General features: G+C 49.3%; 2 protein-coding genes and 1 long non-coding RNA gene across 5 annotated transcripts in view; 1 reads left to right on the forward strand and 2 right to left on the reverse strand.

The window, feature by feature from the left end:
* Positions 1-2171: 2171 nt before the first annotated feature.
* Positions 2172-17158, reverse strand: CTSH (cathepsin H). The gene is made up of 12 exons (XM_037910811.2): positions 16916-17158; positions 14022-14053; positions 13289-13394; positions 13113-13183; positions 12369-12473; positions 11653-11739; positions 10596-10651; positions 9147-9228; positions 8986-9054; positions 7863-7969; positions 4500-4625; positions 2172-3507 (listed from the first exon to the last, which is right to left on the reverse strand). Exons 1-12 carry the CDS (start codon positions 17016-17018, stop codon positions 3432-3434), a joined length of 1020 nt encoding a protein of 339 aa, XP_037766739.1. The 5' UTR covers positions 17019-17158; the 3' UTR covers positions 2172-3431.
* Positions 17159-19875: 2717 nt separating this feature from the next.
* Positions 19876-25211, reverse strand: part of RASGRF1 (Ras protein specific guanine nucleotide releasing factor 1) — a 100145-nt gene continuing 94809 nt past the window's right edge. For all 3 annotated transcript variants that reach the window (XM_043524707.1, XM_037911190.2, XM_043524708.1), the window contains 3 exons: positions 23010-23127; positions 22084-22152; positions 19876-21164 (listed from right to left, as the gene is read on the reverse strand). In XM_043524707.1, the coding sequence (XP_043380642.1) occupies positions 21072-21164; positions 22084-22152; positions 23010-23127 (280 nt within the window). In that variant the 3' untranslated portion in view covers positions 19876-21071. The remainder of the gene's footprint in view (positions 21165-22083; positions 22153-23009; positions 23128-25211) is intronic.
* Positions 23165-25211, forward strand: part of LOC119567219 — a 58413-nt gene continuing 56366 nt past the window's right edge. The window contains exon 1 of the long non-coding RNA XR_005227129.1: positions 23165-23509. This is a non-coding gene — a long non-coding RNA (uncharacterized LOC119567219). The remainder of the gene's footprint in view (positions 23510-25211) is intronic.

The raw sequence follows: 25211 nt of genomic DNA on the forward strand, positions 1-25211 counted from the left end.
GAAAGCGCATGCTCAAATAAATTGGTTAGTCTCTAAGGTGCCACAAGTACTCCTTTTCTTTTTGCGAATACAAACTAACACGGCTGTTACTCTGAAAATTGTCTCTGTGATTAACTGTTTTGCTAAATACTGTACTAACAAGCCTCTTAGCTGATAAACAACCTCCCAATTGTCATCACTATAGCTTCTCACATCACCCTTTGTGTTCCTTGACAGAGCACTTTGTAGACCACCTAGCATTAAATTCACATGGCAGCAGCTCAAAAACATTGTGCTATCCAATTTTTAAACAAAAGCAATTATGAAAACATTACAGCTGCACTCCTTTGCATCACTAGTGTTTTGTTTGCAGTTGGTGAATAAAGGACATCATTATGCTGAAAGCGTGATTTATCATGAATTGCTGCACTAAGGCTCTGACAACCACCGGAGATTTCACGGAGAGGAAAGCCATTGGGATTCTTTCTGGTGTACCAGTGAGGCATTCATTCATGGGACCCATAGTGGCACTCAGAAGGTTGCTGTTCAGAACTGGCTTTTAGGGGACTTCAAAGGGATTCATGTCTAATACACTATATGGCACAATTTTCAACACCCAGCAAACCCTAGTTTTCCTGGGGGGAGTTGGGCAGAGACTGGGGGAAAGGGACAGAAAGCGTCCACATCCCAACCTGAATCCCGGTCGTGGAGCTGGCACATGACCCTTCTGTGACTGCTATTGCAGCCTCTGGGCTGTCCTAGGGGCTGTGCTCCTGTGTCCCTTTGGTGGGGCTGTGGGCAGCAGTCAAGCCTGCTGATTAAACATTTGCCTTTCCCCAGTTTGCCCCAAGATTTCCTCTGCACTACAGCGGTCTAGATCTGCTCTAGAGTGCACACAACCTGTGTGGCCTTCTCTGCCCGCCCTCAGCCTCTCTGCAGTCAATTCCTATGTCTACTGCCTCAGCAGCCCCTGGCTGCCAGGAAAAGCAATTGCCGGGCATTCTGCTCGGGTCCCACAGCTCCAGACTGGGACGTACATCCTGTGAGGGACTGGAGCATGCTCAGAGCAGACAGAATGTGGAGAATTTAGCTGCCAATTCCAAACTTTAACAAGTCTCTACTGAGCATGTGCAAAGACTTTCAGAGGCTGATAACTTGGCCAAATTTGGGTGGATGTTCATAAGGATGTGGCCTTGGCCATCCTCGACACCAGGGGAACCTCCCTGCAAAATGTCACATCTCTCCTTCAAAAAAGGGAAGTGTTAGAGATCATCCACTGAATTGTTGTAAGGATTTCTGAGCACGTCTATTTTCCTAATCTTGTTCTGAAAAATGGATTAACTGTTTTATCTGAAATTTTCCAGAAAACTTTTGCCTGAGGCAGACTCCTGGCATGGAAAATTTCAGCCCAAATGGCTTAGGTTTGGAAAAGTTATCAGCAACTGAAAACAGGGTCTTAGAACGTATCAGGCCACCTTAATTATTTACTCTGATTTTTTAAAAATGCTGCATAATCTTAGGGGTGCATCTTAATGGACACTCTGGGTTTGACTTTGACCAGAAATTCGTAGACACATCACTGTGTTCTTTGTAGAATCAGCTATTGGGCATGTCTGCAGCAACATACCACTGGCACATGCGTATACCAGATGGAACCTGAATTCTGTCGGCTAAATCCAGAGCTACTGTAAGCAGGTGTCAGTCCATTGATTCAAATGATGACCCTGATCTTGCAAAGTCTTACACCTGTTCTCAGCTTTACGCACATGAATAGTAACAGTGACATAAGTAGGGTTCCACATGGGGTATCTTGCAGGACTTGGGTCCTACTTTGTAAACACTTTGGGGTGATGACCTGGATTTGGGGCTTGTCTACACAAAGCTTTTGTATCATTTTAACAATATTAGTTCCTCAGGTTATTTACAGAAATAAGCTATTCTGATATAAGCACCTTTAAACCAGTTTAACTGCATCCACACTGGAGGGGATTTTAATTATATCAATTTAGAAACTGATATAGTTAAAGCACTACAAAAAACTGGTGATGTATGTGTCTAAAGATGAAGGATTCAGTCCTGTTCCTATTGATCTCAATGGCAAAACTCCAAAGGAAAGAACTTCAAATGCGAATAGAGCATCTTTCACAAACACGAAATTCATGGAAGAAACATTGAAAAGGCAACACAAAAGATACCACAAAAGTGACAAGTTGTTTTTATTCATTTCCATAACGCACAGTAACGTCTTGGTGGTGGTACTGCAACGTGAAATGACACGCAGTTGAAATGCCTTTTGCATACATGACATGAGTCCTCTTAAAACAGAATATATTGAAAAACCTGCTTAAAAGCTGAAATAAGGTTTCTGCTCTTTCCTTAACTGTATAGAAAATCATTGATGCTTTTAATATTCATTAAAATATTCTCTTTATTTTTGTAAAAATAATCAAATCTTAGATTTAATGAAAATAGACATAGCTTTCTTACACACTTATTAGCATTTATTCAAAAATAGATCATTTGTCAAAAGAATGCAGATTTCCTAGAAGGGAGATTTGTTGACATGCAGGACAGTCTCCCCCAGGAAGGGGAAGCCTCATTGCTGGAGTAATTTCAAACTGGGCTGACAAATGCTACTTAATAATAATACAACTGCACAGCGCTTTCAGCATCCAAGTGGTTTACAAACATTATCTAATCAACCATCACCACACCCCAAGAGGTAGGTTAAGTAGTATTACCCCCTTTTTACAAATGGGGAAACTGAGGCAGCGAGGCTCAGAGACTTTCCCTAGAGCACATGGTAAATTGAGCTGACCTGGGATTAGAAGGCACGAGTTTCTGGCTCTCAGCCCAGTCCATGGAACACACCACAACGCTGGAGAATTTACTACAGAGCAGCAGTTCTCAAACTTTAGTAACCCGAGGACCCCCATTTTGATTTAAAATTTTTCGCAGACCCCCAAGCCAGCTTCTAATTTTCCCCGGAGGTGCTCAACCCCCACTCAGCCCCAACCCCCACTCCATCCCTTCCCCGAAGGCCCCACACCCGCCCCACCTCTGCCCCTCCTCTTTCCGCCCCCTCCCCCGAGTGCACCTATTCTGCTGCATGCAGGAGGCACTGGGAGGGAGGGGAGGAGTTGATCAGCGGGCCAGCGGCCCTGACATGACTCGTGGACCCCCTGAAGGACTCCAGTTTGAGAACCGCTGCTACAGAGAAACACACATGTATTTGGAGTAGGAGAGGAAGAGGTGACTTAGGTCTGTCTCCTGCAATGAGCTCTCCACAAATGCAGGAGTCTGCCTGTGTGGAGCTCTTTGCAGGATCAGGACCTTAGTGGGCCTTTACCATCTCTCATTTTTCTGACGTACTGAACTTTGGTGTTTAGGAGACGCTTACACAGTAGATCGGTTGCTTTCCTTGGCCACTCTTCCCAGCCATTGACCCCGCCTTAGACCTGAGGAATTGGATAAGATGCACACGCAGCGAGACCACACATATTCTTGCCACGTTCAATATAGAAGTAGCTAAAGGGAGAAATAAACACAGATTAGTGAGCATTCCCCATTACTCCCCTCCAGCAGCACGAGACACAACTGACCTGGCATGAGGTTACCATGTCACCTATGGTTCAGATCGGCATCATTCGGCACAAAGTAAGTAAATTCCCTTCTCCTATCAGCGCAAGGAGTTGATGTACGTCAGAGTCTTTTGTTTTTGCAAATAATGGGATTGCACCAGGCAATGGAATTCATTGGCAGAGTCACTTTCATAAACTAGCCAAGTTAGTGCCCAATCCTGCAAAATTTTACTTTCACCCTTGGGGCTGCTCTAAATTGTATCCGCTAGCAATGTGAGTGGCTGGACTGCTGCATGGGCAAGGGCCTACCAGCCAAGTCCTGTTCTCACCTGCCCTTGACCTTCTTGTCATGGGATGCAGGGGAGTCCTAGAGAGCTGGCTACACCACCGCAGGGAGAATTCCTCATGTAGCCAGGCAAGCGGGAAACCATGTATTTAGTTGTTATTGTTACTTCAAGCCAGGGGTGCTGCTGCACGCCCAGAACCCCTCGTTCCAGCACCCCTGCAAGTAAGCCAGGCTTGTGGCTACTTTGTGCCACACGCCAGTGTGAGGCAGCAACACAGGGGCCAGGAAGCGTCCCAGGATAAGTTTCCCCTGTATGAGGAAGGGCTGTTATGACGAATGTTAAGAAAACTTTTCAACACAGCCTGAGCCTCTCACAGAAATGCCCTGCCTGACTGTACTGTGGCTACAAAAGGGCTTTGTTTGTAATATTTGGATGCTGATCTGACCAGCCACACTGAGCCGTTTTAAGGTGCTAACATCCTCAGCCATTGCACTAGCTTCTTTGCCGAAAGCCTGGCTGCTCACTAGTTGATCAACAGTCGCTTAGAACCGGTTGGTGCTCTATAGGCACACTGGCACGCGAGGTTCTTGATTAGGTTCAGTTAGGCCATAGCGTGTCCAGCTGTGGTGGACGTCAGCCAGAAGCTTCTTACCCATCCATGCCCCACAATGGGCCCCAGGAGTTTTTAACGATCCAATAGGGAGTTCCATTTTCTTCTCCATAACCCACAGCCAGAACTGCATGGTTCACTTTGTCTGGAGTCTTATCACACTTTGGGCTGCAAACAAAAGGCAAAAATAAAGCACATTTATTATATGAAAACCTATACTGTCATTAATTAGTCACTGTACTCTGATGATATAAAAGGCTATAAAAGCACTAAGCATTACTCAGTCGAAAGAGGCAATTCACATCAACAGGATTACTCACAAGACTGAACTACAATGGAGGAAATTAGCACATGAATTTTGGGGTGCAAAGTGAAAGGTCTTAGCTGTAGCTGTAACCATTTGCTCAGCCTTCAAGTTCCAGGGCCTGATCCTGCAAACCCTTATGCACGCAGTACAGTTATTCAATGGGACTGGAGCTGTGAGCGACGCTACCTACCAGTGCGTCTGCAGGATCTTGGCTGACACTGGATAGCTGTTATTTTAAAGAGAATGGACCACTCTAACCCACTGCTATGAGAATACTGCACGAGCTCCCATGCCCCACACGCGGGACACGTTGGCCCTTTAACACAACCAGTTTCTTAAAGGAAAACAGACTAACGACATGCAGCAACTTCACTCGCATCTTCGTTTCCACTCCACTGAACTTTGCTCTTCGGTAGCCTGGACCGCACGTGGCTGGATGGTGCATTCGGGGACGTGTTCAGCATGAAGTGCCAGAGGATTTCACCAAGCAGGATTTCTCCAGTTAAAATTAACGTATTGATTTCTGTTCTGAACACTTCGCACAGCCTAGGCAGCAGGGTCATTCAGCCCACGCTTCTAGGCTGAAGGCCATTTCCACTGGAGCGCTGTAGTTCATTTTCCAGTTTTATGGAAACCCGTGACTGCAGGAGAGCTCCAACCCCCGGGGGGAGCGTCCCAGCAGGGGAGGGGTCCCAGATTATTTGGACAACTGTGTCTAAAGAAGTTTTTGAAATGCAGGCACTGACGAATGGTTGGTGTGGACTCATAAATCACGGGCCCAGAAGGCGGGAAGAGGGTGAGTATAGATCACAGAGCCATTATAATCCAAATACGTGCACCTCTCAAACACACACAGGAACTGCTAGGTTGGATCAGCTCCACGGTCCATCGCATCCCGTATCCTGTCCCTGGCAGCGGCTAGAACCAGACACTCTGGGCGAAAGGGAAAGAACCCCACAGTAGCAGATGTGGGACAATCTGCCCCACACCCTGGTCTCTGCTACTCAGAGGTTGGCTTAAACTGTGAGGCATGAGGTTTAATATCTCTGCCAAATTGTGTGTTAGGATTAACCATTACTCTGGATATTCTAGTTATTCAAAGAAACGTCCAGCCCCTTCTTTCATTGGTTTTGAATTTCCCACTTTTCAATTTAATTGCATATCCCCTTGTGCTTGTGTTATGAGACCAGAAGCCCTGATCGACCTTCTCTCAGCATTTATTTTATATCTGTTTATCACGTCTCTGCTTACTCATGAGGGGAACCCGATCCCCTTACTTCACTTCCCCTCTACACCGTATCTCTGTGCATCTCAGCCACAAACACAGATTCTGCTACCATCACTGTATTGACAGACAGATTTATCTTTCTACACCAGACCAGTCTCCTCCTGTCCAAGCTAAAATCTCAGCCTGTCTCTCCAACACCTTCTCGTGGCTGTCTAGCCATCAGCGCAAGTTCCACATGGCTCAAACAAGGCTCTTAATCTCCACCCACACGCCAATCTCCTTTCTCAACCCCTGCGGAGAACACCACAATACTACCTGCTACTCAGGCTCATCACCTGGGCATCAGCTTCGACGCAGCCCTCTCTCTAGGGCCTCACAGCCAGGCTGCGTCAAGTCTTGCAGATTCTTTCTGCGTAACGTCTCTAAGATATGGCCTTTCCTATTCAGCCACACAGCAAAAAACTCGTGTCCAGATTCTCATCCTCTCACTTCCATTACCACAGTGTCTTCTTCTCCGGCCTTGACAAATGTGACCTTGCCCTGCTCACACCCATTCAGAACGCCGCTGCAAAGATCTTCCTTCCAGCTTGTCACTTGGCCCATGTCACCCCATCTTTGCATCCCTCCACAGACACCTCCCCCACCCTTCTGTATGGTATCAAACACGAGCTGTCTGTCTTCACTTTCAAAGCCCCTCGTGGCCTATCCCCACCTGACCAGTCATCTCTCATTCACTGTCAAGCTGTCGATGCCCCCCTCTGATCAGCGCCTGCTGCCAGCCTCCATCACCCACTTGGTACATTCTCAAACGAGCGCCTTCAAGCTCTCTCCCACGCTGCCCCCATAAACACAGGAACAGGAATTAATCCGCCTCTCCGAAATCTAATCGTCTGCCTCTTCGGCAGCTACTCACCTGGGCTGTGGAGCGGACACACTGCTCTCCTGAGCCATTTTTATACCCGATCAGTTCCCATCCTCAAACCCACACTTCTCCCGTTGCCTCTTTTCTGGTAGGTACAGATTTACACAGGAGTTCAGGTGCCTCAGGATGCAGGTAGGCAACTAACGGGATTTTCAAAAGCACCTTATGTGAGGTAGGCACCTAATTCCCATTAGAAATCACTGGGCACCTAACCTGCTTAGGTGCTTTTGTAAATTGCACTAAGTGTCTATCTGCATCTCTGGGGCCTAAACACGTTTGTAAATCTGGCCTGCAGAGCTTCCTCTTGAGCTTCAGCACCACAGCACAGAAGGCAGCTATTACAGCCCCTGGGATGGAAGAGCCACCCCAGCGAGGCTGCCCCACACCCTCGCCTGGCGTGACAAAGGCAGATTTCCCCCCACTCCCCTGCACAGAGCTCAAACACACAGGCTTTACGCAGTGGAATGAATTTCCCCAAGCTTTGTTACGGGAGTTTGCAGGCACACATCTCACAGGTCACACATTACCTGCTGAGCTCCCATAGGCCTCTCCCAGAGACTGGACCTCCCCTGGATTGTCTGAAGCATGCAGCAGCTCATTCAGAGACAGGCTCAGCCTTGGAGCTGGTCAACAGCATTTCAAACACATTTCAAAAATTCAAAGTGTTTTGTGAACAATCTTCAGCGGCTTTTGACTTACTCCTAATTGTAAATTTCAAGTACATTGCAGGCCCTGGTTTGTTACTCTATGCTACTGTGTCACCTTCCTGGGAACTCAGAGATTAACTGCAGCTTCCCACTCTTTTTGTCTTTGTCTTTAAAAAATGCTAATCAGCCAGAGAATGACTCTCCTCGGGAACCCAAAGGGAAACCAGCTGGGGAATGAACATGGTTAAAGCAACTCCATTGCTATGGGTTAGCAGCATCTTCTGCATTCAGAAATACTCACTTGGAGTAAATGCCTTTTTTGTAGACCACGAAGTCATCAGTCACCTCAAAAGCGAAGCTAACGGGATTATGCTTCCCCACCGCTTCCACCATGCCCAGCTCATCGTACTAGAAGGAGACAATTCCAAGCGTTATTTACTTCTTGGTCAGCGTCACTACAGGACAGACACCCCAGAAAGACAGACTGGCCAGGCTGGGGTTGTGGATAAACCTCGCTTCCTCTTCTGTGCAAATGAGGAAACACACACAGATGGCAGACACTTCAGCCCTGTTCACACAGGGAGCAGCAAAGCTGGGCTCCCCAGGTAGGGCAAGGCCATGCCTTGCTAACATCCACGGGGCCAGCCTTCTCCCAGGAGATAGGAGACCGACGTCTGTTTTAGGCAAGTTCATTTGCCAGCAGCAAGAGTTGGCCATGGGACACTCCATGTCTGCAGAGGTTGTAGTGTGCTTTATGACTTCCCTCTAGGGGCAGCAGGAGTTTGCTGCAGGCACGACAGGTGAGTTGTATAATGGGGAATGAAAGTTGGGGGCAGAGAAACAAACTTGAGCAGAAGGAAGTAGTAGGTGCAACGCTTGTCCCTTCTGGATTAGCCTGTTCGGCTGTAAAAACTTTCTGAGTCAGGACCTGAGAGCTGCCCACCATGCACAGAGTGCTTTTAAAAATAAGGGAAACAAGTTATTTTCAGTCCAGCAGGCAGAATCGTGCAGAGAGGTTGGCTTGTTATGAAATACTAACAACCAGGTTCTACAGCTTTGTTAGTGGATCAGGTCTGTGCGAACTTCTATGGCAAATATCGGTAAGAATGCAGACAGCCTGGCGGGGACTCAGAATTGTCATGATGAACTTTCTGAAACAATGGCACCAAGAGAAGTGCCCTGGCCTCTCAGTAGAAGGCAGTAACTTAGGTGCCAAAAAATCAACTGAACCCAGGTACATCCAGGAAATTAGCTTCACTGGTGATGCACAGGAAGAAGGAAGAATACGCACTGGAAATACTTCAACAGACCAGCCTCGTTTGAGAAGCAACAGCCGGAATGTGCATGCTGCACTGGCCCCCCCACTCCCAGGGCCTCTCAGTGCATTCATTAGTGATTGTTAAATCAAAGCCTGAGGAACTGACCAGGGTGATATTGACGACATCTTTGACAAAAGCGATAGCCTTTTCGGGCTGGAACTTGCAGGTGCCGTTCTGTGCAAACACAAAGGAATCAACGTTAAACCCACGTTCGTCACCAGCACGTCCAGCGTTTGAATATGCTTCTGCTGCAATGGTAAGAATACCTGAGCCTTGTAAGGATATGTATCCTCTCCTTGGAGCCCTTTGTTATACAGGATGTACTCAAAAGCTTGGCTTGGCAGGCCTCTGAAAAACACCACAGCAAAACAGTGAGTTCATTAGGGCAACAACATTGTATCTTCTGCAAAAATCAGTCCATGTGCTTTCTCTCAAGGATGAGCCATAAAGCGTCTGGACTGTGATCGGAGTACGGGCAGCGGGATGCCACATCCTGCACTGCTAACAGCACCGGACCTGGAAATGTCACCCACCCTTCACATCCCAGCTACCACTCTCCTCCCAGGGCTCTCGGGGCCTGACCCATCAGAGCCCTAAAGTCCCTGGCGGGCAGCTTGGGTGGGGTGAAGGAACAAGGAATTCCCCTGGATTAGAAGCGCCCCCAACAGCTGCAGAATCAGCCACTCCAGACTTATGCCCCCCCCAATCGGGGACCCTGGTGCAGGAGGCACATCAGGGATATTTGTGGGGGAGGGAGACATGGCTGGGCCGTTCCTAGACCCTGGCTGCCAAACGGCCCACAGAGAAGCAAGCGAAAGCAGCCCCTCAGTGTAACCTGTGCTGGGGAAAGAACAGGCCCCAGCAGCTCCAACACTCAGGAGGCACCAAACCATCTTTGCCACCCAAGCCCGCTCCCCGTGTGGCGCCAGCTCAGCTCCGGGGCAGGGTGAATTTGGCCCTCAGGCTGCGAGAGCTTTGCTGGGGGCCTGTGGCCAGGAGGCTCTTGGCTGCGATGCCAGCGCTGCACAAGAAGAGGCTGGCAAGGAGATCCCCCGCCCTGAGCGAGGAGCTGCTCATGTCCCTTCCCCGCCCGAGCAAACTGACAAAGGAAATGTGACGGGGCACGGGGGAGGTGGGGACGGGACTCAGCCCCCTGCAGCAATTCTCTGACAACTTGTTTCCAGGAGGACAAGGACTGGCCATGAGAAGGCAGGTGAGGAGGAATTGAGAATGTCCCGGGGATGGTGCCAGAACATGGTCTCGTACAACGAAGGTGTTTGTGCGCTTCAGGGCGCGTTTACCTCTGGGGAGGCAGTGGATTTGAAAAGGGCTTATTTTCTGCAGCTTTCACTTTAAGAAAGCCAGTGGAGTTTCCCGAAGGCAAGGCCGAGGTGTCTGGGGGGGCCTTCTGGTTCACGCTCAACGCAGAGCCTCGCTGACAAATGTCATCCAGCCACAGAGAAACTGCCAAAACCTCGCTCACTTTCCCCTGCAGCGTTCAGCCACCAGTAACTGTCATATTAGAGATGTGGCCAAACAGCCGGTGGGAGGGAGAAACCCCGAGTGTTGGGAAACGTTTGGTGAAGCCCAACAAACTCCACACATCACATATTCCAGGAAGGTCGGAATTCAAGATCCCCAGTAAGTCGTGAAGGTTGTAAACTATGACTGCCAAGTTCTCTTATCTCGAGTAGGTCCCAGCTTACGCTACATACCCACTGCATCCATGGTTATTGAAGTCCTGAGCACAGTCAACCAGTTGTTGCTCTGCCTAGAGAAATACTTTAAATCAGTGTATATCCAGAAGAGCAATCTCTTCCTCTCTCTGTCATTTTAAATACAGAATACATGGCAGATAGTATCACCCTGAAGCTTTTTCCTTACTGCACACCAATGGGTGTTCATCTAGTGCGATCAGGGATTGCTAGACTGGATCAGAGCCAGCGACCGTGCTGTCCGCTCCTGTGTCACTGATGGGGACCAGCACCAGCTACTTCGCAGGAAGGTGCAAGGAATCCCTCAGCAGGCAGCTATGGGCTAACTGGCCAGCAGGGAATGTTCCTCCCAGCCCCTATAGTTGGCTCATGCCCAGAGCAGGATGGTTTAGAGCCCTTCCCATGCTCTTGCTTATTTTCAAGACTTGTTGCAACTGCTTTGGATAGTCTGTTATCCATCCAAATCTCTAATCCCTTTTGGAATCCTGCTCCACTCTTGGCCCCAATAATTAAAAGCCTTTTAAAAGTCTATAGGTAAATTATATCATCTGGTTCTCCTTCATCCACTGTTTTATTGTGGCACTGAGTTCCACAGGCTCATGGTGCACTGTGGGAACATGACTCAGACGTCCCATTAACTAATGGGATCTACTCCCAGGAGGCAGGGATTGCAGGTCAGGTCCCATCAGCTCCCATTCCCCTTTCCCAGATGAATGGTACTGCCCCAGCCTGGTGCTCAGATGCTGCAGTGAGGACAGCAATCCACACGTCTCGAGCGGGACAGACTCCCTGATCTGCTGCACACCGCTGCTCCCGCGGCCGCCTTGCTGTGCTCACATGGCGCGGCCGAGCAGTCTGCATCGCACCATCTGTATTTTGCTGCCGTCGTGTGCACGAGAGCGCGACCTGGCCGTTCAGGGGAAGCAGCCGGGGGACTAGAATCGACAGCACACTCGAGGGCTGGGGCTGCCCGGAGGGCTCTGCACAGCCTGGGCACGTGCCCCAGGCGCTAGGCAGGCTCTCTGGCAGCGGTGCACTGAAAAGGAGAATCTCTTACCAGTGACAGTAGCTTTCCTGTTCTTATGGCAATTGCAGACTCTAAACACCCAGTGGTGGAAAAGGTCCAGCAGCTGCCACATCCGCCCTGCGTCGGGAACCAGGAGCAGGAGGTTAACAGGTTCCTAATGCTGTGGGCTGTATCATCCCTTCCCACAGGAAAGCCCAGAGGAGGGGGAGCTTCATGAGCTCCAGACACCCCATCCCATCAGGGATAGGGGCTGGGGCTTCATGGCTACCCTGAGTTCTGTGCAGACCTGTGGGAATGGGCACTACCCCACAGGCCCTCCGCTGTGTGCTGGAAGCCATTCTCCCTAGGCACACCTAGCTTTCCCTGTCCATCTGATCCTGGGCTGCACCTTCCCCTGTCCCTCCAGTGGGGTGCAGCTAGCACGCCGTGGGATTCTGGGGGGCTGACAGGCGCCTCACTCGCTCTTGGGGGATTTTTCCTATAGGTTCCCCAGCCCAACCTCTCTGCCTGCCCATGCTCCCCCTAGCCCTATGGAGGGGCTCCCGTAAGCCCTGATGCTCCCCTTGGGAACGGTACAGACCCCAGGATACCCGCTGTGCTCCCAGCTGGGCTGGGGGATGTCAGAGACTTGCCCTTGTGGCTTTATCCCCAGCTTCTCCCTCTCTCCCACTGGTCCAGAACGTGCAAAGGCAGCGACGTGCCAGAGAACCATTCGGAGCGTGGTGGAGCTGACAGACTTTGCCTACCTGGTTCTTCACTGGGGTCACATAGTCTCCTTTTTTCCTCCAATCGATAGCGGAGGGACACGGCCCGGAGCTAGCCAGGAAATTCCCTTTTGTGGCCGAGCAGTTCTACAACCAACAGGAGAGCGTTCTGATGAGCGGATAGCTGTGTCTTATGGAACATCAGATTTAGGGATCTGGGGCAAAAATTGGGGATTGGTCCTGCTTTGAGCAGGGGGTTGGACTAGATGACCTCCTGAGGTCCCTTCCAACCCTGATAGTCTATGATTCTGAGACGGCAGCCTGCAGGGAAATTAATCTTCCTGCGGCCGAGGTGGTACCAGCTATCACGTCACGATCCCATACTCTGGGGCTCCATGCACCAGCCCTTATGGCTAGATTCACCATGCCAGCATTGTTTGCAGCGTGGATTTGAAAAATATTTATGTTGGGCCTAATCCTAGGAAGCGCTGAGCCCCCATAGCACCCAGTGGAGCCAATGGAAGTTGTGGGTGCTCGTCAGGAACTCGATCCAACCCTCAAAGTTAATTGAAATCCTGGGGCTCAGCATACCACAAGATCAGTCCCACTGACTTCCCAAGAAAAATACAATTCTGTAGGCATTAAAAGCCATAACTAGAGGCAGAACAAAATAAAGCTGAGGTGTATAAAAGTGTCCAGGGGACCCTAACCCGGGTAACACGGCCACAGGAGCCATGTACTTGTAAGTCAGCAAAAACTCTGCCAAAACTAAACAAATACATTTACCTGAGGTTCACTCCAGAGATATTTTTTTCTAAATTCTGTGAATGTCATGTCTGAAAATTGGTTTAGACCCACTAAAAAGAAGAAGAAGTTTTATTAATCAAAGAGCTAAACCAAAAACATCACTCCACATAAAAAGAGAGAATTAGGAAATGAAATTAAAGAGCATAAACTCATACTTTCAAACGTGTGATTCCCAGCATTGTGTTTGTCGATTCGTCTCTTATTGGTGACAAAGATCTGCAGCCTTTGGTAATACTCCTCCAGCCTGTACTTCCTGTTGTTCTAAAGATGAAAGACACAAAAGAAGTCAGTGGCAGGTGCAGAATACAGAAGTGAAAATACACACAGTGCACATCACGACTGGGCAGAGATTTTCCTCTAAAAAACACATGTAGCTACATAGCCAGGGCATTTCCCATCACACACTGCTCCCGGATCCCAGAGGGGTTGGGGTGGAGCATGGAGTGGAGTCCACCATACAAAACCACGAGGACCGGTGTGAGAAGAGATATCCTCACGCTCAGTGGAGGAGAAAGGGAGTTTGGGTGCATGCAGGGAGTTTGCTGTGAGCTGTTTTACGCTGTTTAATGTAACTGTACCGCATCTGAAATATCTTGGCAGGAGGCACCTTGTAATTTGAGTTTTGCATGAGTATTATCGTGAGCGTTTATTTCTCCAGACTTAGCCTTGGCTGAGTCCCTGGCAACTGGTCACTTGCCAGCATGGAAAATCCCCTTCCAGGAAGTCCCTTGCAGTGCAAAATGGTTGAACAACAATAATGAAACTAGTCTGTTTTCTCCATTTGCAGAAGTTTATTTCACTGACTGACCATTCTGAACATCTGCTGAGGGCAGCAAACCCGTGACAGTTCATTTGGCTTCTGAACCCTTTGAAAAGAAGAAGTTTTACCTGCAGCATCCAGGACTTAAAGTGAAATTCCTCTGGAAAGAGAAATAAAGAAACAAGCATTGAAGTACATGAAACGCCTGTCTGTTATTCTGTGTTTGTACAGCCCCCGGCACAATGTGGCCCTGTTCTTGGGTGGCCCCTCCGTACTACCATAATAAACATTATCAAGTGAAAAAAAAATTAAACTAAACTTGAATTTTCAATAAACTACTGTACTCGTTTAGGATAACAGCCTCACCGATCTTTGCCTATTTCTAATCAAAATGTTACATATTAGTGCAGCTTAAAGAAAGGGTTTGCCTCCATTAGCTAACATCAATTTCCACTTTAACTGAAAGTTAGAAGAAGGATGTTGCCTGCTCCCCTCCCCACCCGCGTTTGATCTGATTTTGTTTTAAAACAAAACCTGGTGTTTAAAAAGATACACTGGGGCTTAAAGTGATTTTGCATTCAGGATTTACAGTGTTTACAGAGCCTAATATCAACAGAAAATACCACCTTTCAGCCAGGGGGCTGGAACAATTTGTATGGTGGGAGTGCGGAGAACCACTGAACCAAACCGTAAACCCCTTATGTAATGAAAACCACTTCAAGCCATGGGGTGCTGCAGCACCCCTAGTTCCAGCACCTGTACCCTTCAGTAAACAAGAGCTGTCGAGCAGATGTCTGTGAACTAAGTTGTCCAACTCAGCCTCTTGTTGAAATTGTTGAAACTGAAATTGTTTATAACAGTCAGCAAAAGTTACTGGCAGAGCAGAGGTCACTGATACGGCTCAGAGGCTTCGCTGACATTGCAACTGGTGAACAAAAGAAGAATGGAATCGGGAAGGAACGGATCCAAACTGGTGTGTCGGAAACGAGGCTGACTTGGTGAACACAGTAACGAGGGGGATGGGCTATTTCACCCCTGTAAGGGGTCCTTGGAAACGGAGATTTGCAGGGAGATCAAACCATGGAGGGGGAGTGGACTGGAAGGAGTCAGCTCCATGATCAGGCTCCCACTGTCTCCTGGGACCCCAGGAGAAGAACCTGAGAATGGCCAGAGCGGGTCAGACCAATGATCCCACTCGCCCAGTATCCTGTCTCCCTACAGTGGCCCAGGTGATATAGCTGAAGTCAGGGGTGGCAGCAAACTACACCTGGAATGTGCGACTGGGGTTCCTGCTGTCACCCTTCCCTTGGGTGGCCTTTGCCTTCCTCCCTATTTCCTCTTTCCCCAACCTCCCTCTCCTTCTGCTTTCTGTTTAATAAGGCTCTGGCTCAGCTGGCCAAGCCTGCAGCATTTGCAACATTGCTCTGAGCCCATGAGAAGAAAGGAGCAGAAAGCAGGGCCTTAAACAGCCTGATGCGGGTACAAGTTTGCCAGGTCTCGGGGCGGCTGATGAGATCGTGTGCTGGGCCTCTTGTTTTTCCAGCAGCGAGGAAGCAAAGAAAAGTCATCTCCAAAGCCAGAAGCTGCATTTTCTAGCTGTGCGGCTCTGTTCTCTCTCCGTGCGGCGGGGGGGCTTGTCTTGTCTTTAAGGGGAGGGGAGGGCGGATCAGACTTTAGCAGCAGCAGCTCTAACCCAGCTCAGCTAAGTTCATCTCTTTTTCCCAAAAGGACAGTTACCCTCTTTAATACCCTCAAACCCAGTGTCAAACCAGGGGCGTTTCCACACCAAAACTCTCTGCAGTTACAGGGAACGGGAACAAGGGATGTTGTTAAAATTAACACTTTACATTTCAAATCCTTTAACTGCTTTTCCTCTTTTTCTGTATCTCTCATCGAAGACTGAACAGGGTTTGAATGGTGGGTTTGCCACGAGACTAGCAGGTGAGGTCACAGAATCATAGAAGATTAGGGTTGGAAGAGACCTCAGGAGGTCATCTAGTCCAAGCCCCTGCTCAAAGCAGGACCAATCCCCAATCAAATCATCCCAGCCAGGGCTTTGTCAAGCCTGACCTTAAAAACCTCTAAGGAAGGAGATTCCACCACCTCCCTAGGTGACCCATTCCAGCACTTCACCCCCCTCCCCGTGAAATCGTGTTTCCTAATATCCAACCTAGACCTCCCCTCCTGCAACTTGAGACCATTACTCCTTGTTCTGTCATCTGCCACCCCTGGGAACAGCCCAGCTCCATCCTCTCTGGAACCCCCCTTCGGGTAGTTGAAGGCTGCTGTCAAATCCCCCCTCCCTCTTCTGCAGACTAAATAAATCCACTTCCCTCAGCCTCTCCTCATAAGTCATACGCCTCAGCCCCGTAATCATTTTCATTGCCCTCCGCTGGACTCTCTCCAATTTGTCCACATCCCTTCGGGAGTGGGGGGGGCCAAAACTGGACGCAGTACTCCAGATGTGGCCTCCCCAGTGCTGAATAGAGGGGAATAATCTCTTCCCTCGGTCTGCTGGCAACACTCCTACTAATGCAGCCCAAAATGCCGTTAGCCTTCTTGGCAACGAGGGCACGCGGCTGACTCCTATCCAGCCTCTCGTCCACTGTCACCCCAGGTCCTTTTCCGCAGAACTGCCGCTCCGCCAGCGGGTCCGCAGCCCGTAGCGGTGCCTGGGACCCTCCCGTCCTAAGGGCAGGTCCCTGGCTCCCAAGCCCAGAGCCCTGTTCAGCGCTGCGCAGCGCCGAGCTCCCCGACCGGCTGTGACCCGCCGGGCCCACTGACCGCAGGGAAAGGAGCCGAACCCGGCTCAGCCCCGGGGACCCCCCGCCCCCCGCAGCCGGGCCGGGGACCCAGCGCCCGGAGACAGGCGTGAAAGCGGCTCCGTCCGCCCGGGGCCCACCGCGAGCCTGGGCAGCGAGACCCAGCAGCGCCCCGGGCTCCACCGCCCGCAGCCCCCCGACTGCCGGGCCCGCAGCGCGCCCGGCCCCGTCCCTCCGCTCCCCGGCCGGGACCCACCTACCTTCCGCACTGACCGCCGGGGCGCCGCAGAGGCAGGGGAGCAGGGCGGCCGCCGCCAGCAGCCCCAGCAGAGCCCGCCGCCCCGCCAGCATGCCTGCGCGCATTTCCAGCCGGCTGCGCGGCGCAGAGTGCGCTCGGGGGCGGGCCAGCGCCCAGGACTCAACCCCGGGGGGAGGATCCGCCGGAGGCGCCGCCTTGGGGCCGCCACCGCGAGGCGGGGCGCGGCGCGGCGGGGGCGGGAGGCGGAGCAGCTGCGGGGAGGGGCGGGAGGAGGGACGGGGGTATAATCAGGCCACTGGCCTGGCATCACGTATGGGGGGGGCCGTGTTAGTCTGGATCCGCAAAACCCAGGCATCCGGTGGCACCTTAAAGACGAAACAGGTTTATTTGGGCAGAAGCTTCTGTGGGTAAAAAACCCACTTCTTCAGCTGGATGCATCTGAAGCAGTGGCTGAAGAAGTGGGTTTTTTACCCACAGAAGCTTCTGCCCAAATAAACCTGTTTCCTCTTTAAGGTGCCACTGGACTCCTCGGTTTTTTGGCCTGGCCTGGATCTGGGCCCTGCAGCCCTCCTAGGTCCCCAGGGCTGCCGGTGGAGATCCAGGCCTGGGTCAGTAACCCTCCCTCTGGGGCTGGGGTCTAGACCCCTTGGCAGAAAAAGGGGGTGAAGTAGGGTTCAGCCCTGGCCAAAGACTGAAGAGCTCCCTGCAATGAAGCACTGTGCAGCTTCCACGCCTGATTGCTGCTGCCCAGATTTCCTGCTGCAGAAGGGGAGGCTCCAGATCCCTCTTTTCCTTCCTTCGTCCGCTACTCCGCTCAGCCCAGTCTTAACCCTGCAGTTGAGGCTCTCTCCTCGTTGCGCGCCGATAGAATCATTAACCAAGTTCACAGGCCGGGCTCCATGCAGCTCCTCGTGGACTTTGAGACACTTACGGCTCCTTTATTAAAATTAGGCTCTGTCATTTCAGCAGGGATGACACACGGTCATGAGAGCACGCCCTCATTCCTGAGAAACTGGGAAACACCAGAGGCCACATTCCCTGAAATCTGTAAGCCTTTTTCAGGCAAAAAACCTCAAAGGGCAGTGTGTGAGAGTGAGGACTTCGGGACCGTAAGGGCCAGGACTGTCTGTGTAGTGTGCGTGTGCATGTACACAGCACCTAGCTCCCTGGGGGCCTGATTCACGACTGCTACCTCGACATGGAACTGAAATGCAAATTAATAATAATAAAAGGCCAGTTGGAAATACAGCTTGAGTTATACGCAAACACTCTGACCTCTTCCTGCCAGGATCCCTGGAGTCACTAGTGCAGAGCTGTAGCTCACGAAAGCTTATGCTCAAATAAATTGGTTAGTCTCTAAGGTGCCACACGTCCTCCTGTTCTTTTTGCAGATACAGACTAACATGGCTGCTACTCTGAAATCTGCCATTGTGGATTCCCTCCCTTCTGCCAATTTGGGTATTAGGCCCAGATACTCAGCTGCTGCAAACCAGCCCCAAACCCTCCACCACCCTCCCCCCTAACATCTACCTGCCCCCTGCTAATCCCTGTCTCGCTCACCAGCTTCTTGGGGCCTGTGACAGCTACATGGCGAACTGCGACTTAACACCTTACTTTAGTCCCTCTGAAGCGCACCCTCGGGGGACCAGCCTGGCTTCCTGCACCTCGCTCTGGGCAGAGCCTCGTGGTCCAGCCACTCGCAGACTGAGTCTGGGCTGCGGTGCCCCTGGCTGGCTCCCAACCGTGGTTACCCCACAGCCTCATGCGGCCTTTGTACCTGGCAGTTTCCCCTCCGGAGCTTGTGACATCACCTGTTTGCAGGGACACAGAACCCAAAACGTCGTCTTGGATTCACTCCTCAAAGGTACAAAGCGTGAGAAGAGAGACAAGCCCCTGCATGTCTGGGGATTCCTTCCCCTCGGCCCAGCTAACTCCAGCTCCTTGCACCGCACTCCTGCTGAGCTGCGTCCCCCTTAGCTGCAGCCCAGGATCCGCGTCTTCACAGGCAACTGCAATGCTCACCACACTGGCTAGCAGGGCAATGACTGTTACTGTTTTTATTACAGTGCCTCTCCCTGGTATTCAGAGGGATTCTGATTCTAAATACCTGCTGTCAACTGAATATCCAACACTTCAGCTGACGCCACAGGGAGCTAGGCGCATGCACCGGAGAGCAGACCTGGCCCTTACTCGGTACATGCTAGGGGAACAGATGGTTAGGTGGATACTAACCTGAGTGCTGATCTTTGTTTCTGCTGATCACAGGCCAAAATTCTGCTCTGGGTTTCACCTTGAGTTTAATGGAACAACACACCCATGTCAGACAAGAACCTGGCCCCAGGTGCACGTGCTCTGCTCTGTACATCTGCAAGGGCCCAGACTGTTTTCAGACCATCCCCCATGAGGAGGAGGAGGAGTGGAAGGAGACATGCAGTATTATCAGTTCCAGGAGGAAATCACTCTTTTCAAAGGCATGGAAAGAAATGAGTATCTCAGAGCATCTGTTGGAACAAATTCTAGATCGTAGACCAGATTCTTAAGGAAAGGAAAGGAAAGGAAAGGAAAGGAAAGGAAAGGAAAGCATCATCCATCTTCAAGGAAAGATAATAAACAAATTCTATAAAAACACAGAGACCCCTCGCTCCTCTTGTTGATGCTTTTCCATTACTGCCACACACATTCATATGCAGCATTCCACTAACAGCTCAGAGTCAAAGGTTAACAGAGTGCCAATGGACTTCCTGTTTTCTGCTTAGCGTAAACACGCTTTAGCTCCCAGCGAAATGAATGGGAGCTGAACACACTCAGCACCTTGTAGGATTAGGCCCAACATCTGGATCGACCCTGCATTCACACCATTTAATCACAGAAATTGAGTGACTGATATGAGTTATTTAAAGGAACCTTCAGCAAAGCAAACAATCATTTAAGTAAGGCTGAAAAAAAATTCTTAAATCATTGTTCACCCTGAGATAGAATAGATTTATTAGCAAGAGGTAATCAGGAAACATATATTTTTACAAAAATGGAAATATTTTTCCAAACAAGCTGTAAGTTGAAATATTTTAGGGCTTGAAATAGAATTCTCATACCACTAGGTATTGCTTACAGCAAAAGTTTTCTGTTTGTTACAGTGGAGCATGCCTGCCACTTTAAAGTTAAACTGTGTTTATATACTGTACAATGTAAAAAATACATGGTAATATTCACAGAATAAGCACTACATTACTATATTCCTGCTAGACGGTGGTTAGACAGGATTACAGTATATGTAATAAAAACACTTGGTCATTTTTTTCTAATTCTACATTGTGTTACTAATAATTGTCACAAGGTATACAGATTTATAGCATATCCACAGAAGCATGTAATGAGTGTTATGCAGCTAAAATATTAAAAGATATATTGTCTCTCCCCTACTCTTAATGAACTCTGGGCAGCAACCAACAAGAGTGAAGGATTGTGTAATTTACACATGTGTCTCTTTCCCCACACAGGCACAGTGCCTCATCCAGCTCAGTCCTGCTATCTGGTGTTACCAGAACAGCCAATGGGATGGTGGGATAGAAACAGAGCGCAGATTAATGGAGATGTGATGAACTACAGATTGTCTGTTGCCTCAAAGTTGGCTCAGTGATATAATGATTTAGATCACCTGCTTGACCAATAATTATTGTTTTAAACTGCATTATAGGAGAATCTTTTTAAATTGCTTGACTCCAAAGCAAGTGTCCTTCAGTTACAATAATTACGTGAAACATGCTGAGTTGAGTGCCCTGATTGTGCGTCCAACACAACAGCAGTGTCTAGGGTGGAAAGGAAAGGCGACTGGAGCTCTGCCTGTGGTTTGTTGTGTATTTGCTGTTTTTCTCCTGCTACCCCAACTCTTTCCCACCCCCTGAGAAGACCAAATGACAAAAATAACATTGTTTAAAATAAACCGGGACTGCCATAAACAAAATGCTTTATGCATGAATCTTTAAACAATGCAGGAAGTTCTAGTCAAGTTCTACTGTGTTCCAATAGCAAGAGGAAGTTTTGTTTTAGTTGAGAAGCACATACGAGGAGGTCAATCTAGGGTGCCCAACATAAACAAACAGGTATGTACAGTATGATATAGGATGTGTACAGACGAACTGCCGGCCACTGCTCTACATTCAGGTAGGCAGTTTAGGTTCTATTCGAAGAGAAGATTCATAAAGACTTTCTTCATCCATTACAAATGATTGGTCCAGTAAATACTGTGTCACCTGGAAAAGAAATTGAACTTGCAGAGTCAAATCATTATTAAGTAGGGACTTGACCTTGCTCCCCAGTAAAGCCAATGAGTGTCAAGCCCTAGAAGTGTTAAAACATTAAGAAATGAAATGCCCCACAAAGCAAACAAAGAACAAGCACTGCATTGTAGATAAGTGTGTACCACTCCCACTGGTTTAAACAGGAGCTGGTACTTTAAGGGAGACTCTGATCCCATGACTGAAGTGTTTACAGCCTTTGGCTGCTGTTCTGGTTTCTCAGGCTGGCTGAGAGAAGTGAGAAGGGGAACAGGCCAACAAGGGGAGGAGAGAAAGAGGAAGGAGACAGAGGAGCATGAGCCTAGAGCCCCAAACCACATGGCTCACGAGGGAGTTTGACATTTCTCAACACACACTGAACAGAGAGTGAAGTGCCATTTTAAAGGGTTTGAGGGGCTTGGGGCGGAATAGGAGAGTGTCTCAGAAATGGGGAAGGTAGAAGAATCCCCAGGCCACCCTACTCCGCAAAAGAGACGTGCTCCCTTGCCACGCTGCTGTGCTGTGATACGGGCCAGAGGGGCAGCGTGGAGCGAAGAAATGCCTGAGGACAGGAGAGCACATTTGCAGACCGGCATCTGGGGATGAAAGCTGCTCTAGAAATGCAAGACATCAAGTCCCTCAGTGGGGAGCCCATGTAGCATTTCTTCTGCTCCACACACCCCATCCTGCACACCCTCAGCTCCAGAAGGCTCTCCACGGGGAACCATCAGAAACTGATCCAATTCGTTTCTTCTATTTTAAATTTAGTTTAAAAACATCAAACCCTTTTTGGAGCAGCAGTCGGAAAGGCAAAGCGGATTTGCTGTGAACGCTACAGCAGCAGTTGAGAAGAGCAGGATGGAGAGCCTGTGAAGATGGAAGGGGAAGAACATACCTTGGCTTGGTGTTCTATCTTGTAGGACGTTTGCTGAAACTGGCGGATCTCTCGAATGATGTGGGAAATCTGTCCAGAGATAAAACAGTGTAATGTCTTATATTACTGCAGCTGCCAATATCAAACTTCCCGAAATACCTCATGCTCCATCCCAGACACAAATGGGGGAGGGGGCGGAGAGAGAGAATCATTTTGTATATTAATGTAATTTTGAAACACGACATTATTTAGCCTTCAATGAAAAAGTCTCTCTTTGTTCCCTAAAAATATATTTGTTCCTTTCATTTGCAAGAACATTTATGTGTGGGGTGGGGGGGGGGCGGTCGGTCAGATAAGGAAGTTATTCCTTCTGCTCAGGTGATGGGAGTCTGTGATGTGGAGCTGAAAGTTCTGGGTTCAAACCCTGCTGACAAGCCACCATGCGGGGTGGGGGTGTGGGGGTTGAGACCTTCGCCTTGAAGGGAGCGTTTGTCGAGGCCGTCAGTAAGTTTTACTCAGCTCCTGTAGTTCCAGGTATTTGTAGAGCAGTAAGAAATTCAAGAACTAACTGGGAACATAGGGCCACATTCTCACCTGGTGTAAATCAGCGTGGCTCCCCTGACTTTAATGGAACTATGCCGCTTTACACCCACTGAGAATGTGGCCCCAACAAATGGCATCATCTCTAGAGGCACTTCTCGAGCGCAGAGTTTAACGCTCTGGCAGTGCTGACCTGCATCTCATCCTCCAGCCACTAGCTGGCTGCGGCGGGAGTTCTGTGGGCAGGGCAATGCTGGCGCGGACTCTGGTGCAGTAAGAACACAGCAATGTCTTGGTGCAATTGCCACGAGGCTCTCTCCAATAACAGTCCTCCACAAGCCTGGTCCTGGATTGTACCACACTCCCCTTTATTTCACCTTGATAAGTTACCCCAAAGTGGAACTCACCATTCTCATTTTGGAGAAATTCACCAAGCCATCTTCAGTATAATTTGGAGTTCCCTCCTCTATGAATGCCAGGTCGGTCAGATACATTCCCAGGTAAGGAACACAGGGTGGGTCGCAACTTAAAAGCAAATCAGAGAAAAGGAAAAAAATAATCATACTTTTTGTTTTTTAAAGAAGCTATAGAGAAACCGTTCAATCAGCTTTGAGAAAAAACCACCTCTCTCTGGGAAGCAAATGCTGGGATATGTAAGGGTTAAGTAGAGACCTGGGAAACCGCTGGTGTGCTGGCATAGTATGAGTGGTTAGAAGCACGGGCAGGCACCGTTTCTGGGCTTGATAGATAAAGTGCTACCCCTCTCCCTTCCCTTCTGCTTGTTAAGGATTGATAAGCACTGGAGCTGCATAAGGAATGTGGGGGTCTAAAGGATACTCCCTTCCCTGGGAACTGCTGAGTAAGGGAACTTATGGCTACAATTACTGCAAAGAAATGTATCTTCAAGGTAAAAATGTCTGTAGAATATGCATAATGCTGTAAACAGGGGCGGGTATAATTGTATTCAGTATATAGCTAGGAATATTCATTAGATGGGCGTTTATATGATCACCTAAAGGGGTGTGGGGGCATTGTAGCAAATGAGGGTATTTACCTATTAACTTAGATAAAAGAGCGCAAGTTAATTAACTCAGGGCTTACTCGACAATTGGGTTGAGGGGAACAAGCACCGCAATAAAGAAGCCCGTCTACTCAATCCGCCTCTGGGTCCTCCTGCTCTTCTCGAACAGCAAGAAGATGGCATGTCTAAAGCCTGTCCCTGCAGACCTTTCGTCCCACGCACACTTTCATGCCTAGCCCCCACTGGAGTCTCGTGGTGAATGGTGTGCTGGACAGGGTTCCTACTAAAGGGAACATGCTTTGGAGGGAGCAGAAAAGGGCAGGTTCAGAGTCCTCCCTCCCCAGCAGACGCCTTCCTGAGTCCACGAGAGCTTTAGCAAAAGGTTAGAAAGAACTTTCACAACTTCTTTTCTAATAATGTCAGTGTTAAAATGACCCTCGCCTCCTCCTATCTCCACCCCCTTAGCAGCACAGAATGCAGAAATCAGAATTTCTGGGGGGTTTTCCAACTGTTGTATAAATAGATAATAAGACAGAAAATACCATATTGCCTCTATATAAATCCATGGTACGCCCACAGCTTGAATACTGGATGCAGATGTGGTCGCCCCATCTCAAAAAAGATATATTGGAATTGAAAAAGGTTCAGAAAAGGGCAACAAAAATGGTTAGGGGTGTGGAACAGCTTTTGTATGAGGAGAGATTAATAAGACTGGGACTGTTCAGCTTGGAAAAGGGATAACTACGGGGGGATATGATTGAGGTCTATAAAATCAGGACTGGTGTGGAGAAAGTAAATAAGGACGTGTTGTTTACTCCTTCTCATAACAAGAAGTAGGGGCTCTCCGATGGAAATGAATACTGTAGGCAGCAGTTTAAAACAAACAAAAGGAAGTATTTCTTCACACAACACACAGCCAACCTGAGGAACTCCTTGCCAGAGGATGTTGTGAAGGCCAAGACCATAACAGCGTTCAAAAACCACTAGATAAGTTCATGGAGGGTAGGTCCATCAATGGCTATTAGCTAGGATGGGCAGGGATGTGTCCCTAGCCTCTGTTTGCCAGAAGCTGGGAACGGGTGACAGGGGATGGATCACCTGATGATTCCCTGTTCTGTTCTTTCCCTCTGGGGCACCTGCCACTGGCCACTGTCGGAAGACAGGACACTGGGCTAGATGGACCTTTGGTCTGACCCCGTCTGGCCATTCTTATGTTATGTACTTTGGACACAATCTTCAAATAAAAGCTAAGCAGGAAAGTGATCAGCCCCAGGGGTAATGTTTTCCCTGGTGAAAAATGGTCAGAGCCTGATTGCTCCTGACCCAGCACACTGGAGTGGGCTCCCCCATCTGTTCACATAATCCATCGCAGGGGTATGGTCTGTCAGGATGTTCACCACCGTGTCCCAGACGAGATCTCGAAGGGGTGGATGGCCATGGGAGCTGGCACGAAGCTGCAGGGTGCTGATATGCAGAGAGACTTCCTGTTCCAATCACAGACTTCGAACTGTCAGCAACCCCAGAGGTGACAATTGTTGTGGTCGTCAGGTACCGAGCGACGGGGATGCCCTGTCACACATTGCCATGA

Source organism: Chelonia mydas, chromosome 10 (genome assembly GCF_015237465.2).
Source record: "Chelonia mydas isolate rCheMyd1 chromosome 10, rCheMyd1.pri.v2, whole genome shotgun sequence".
Taxonomy (NCBI): Eukaryota; Metazoa; Chordata; order Testudines; family Cheloniidae; genus Chelonia; species Chelonia mydas.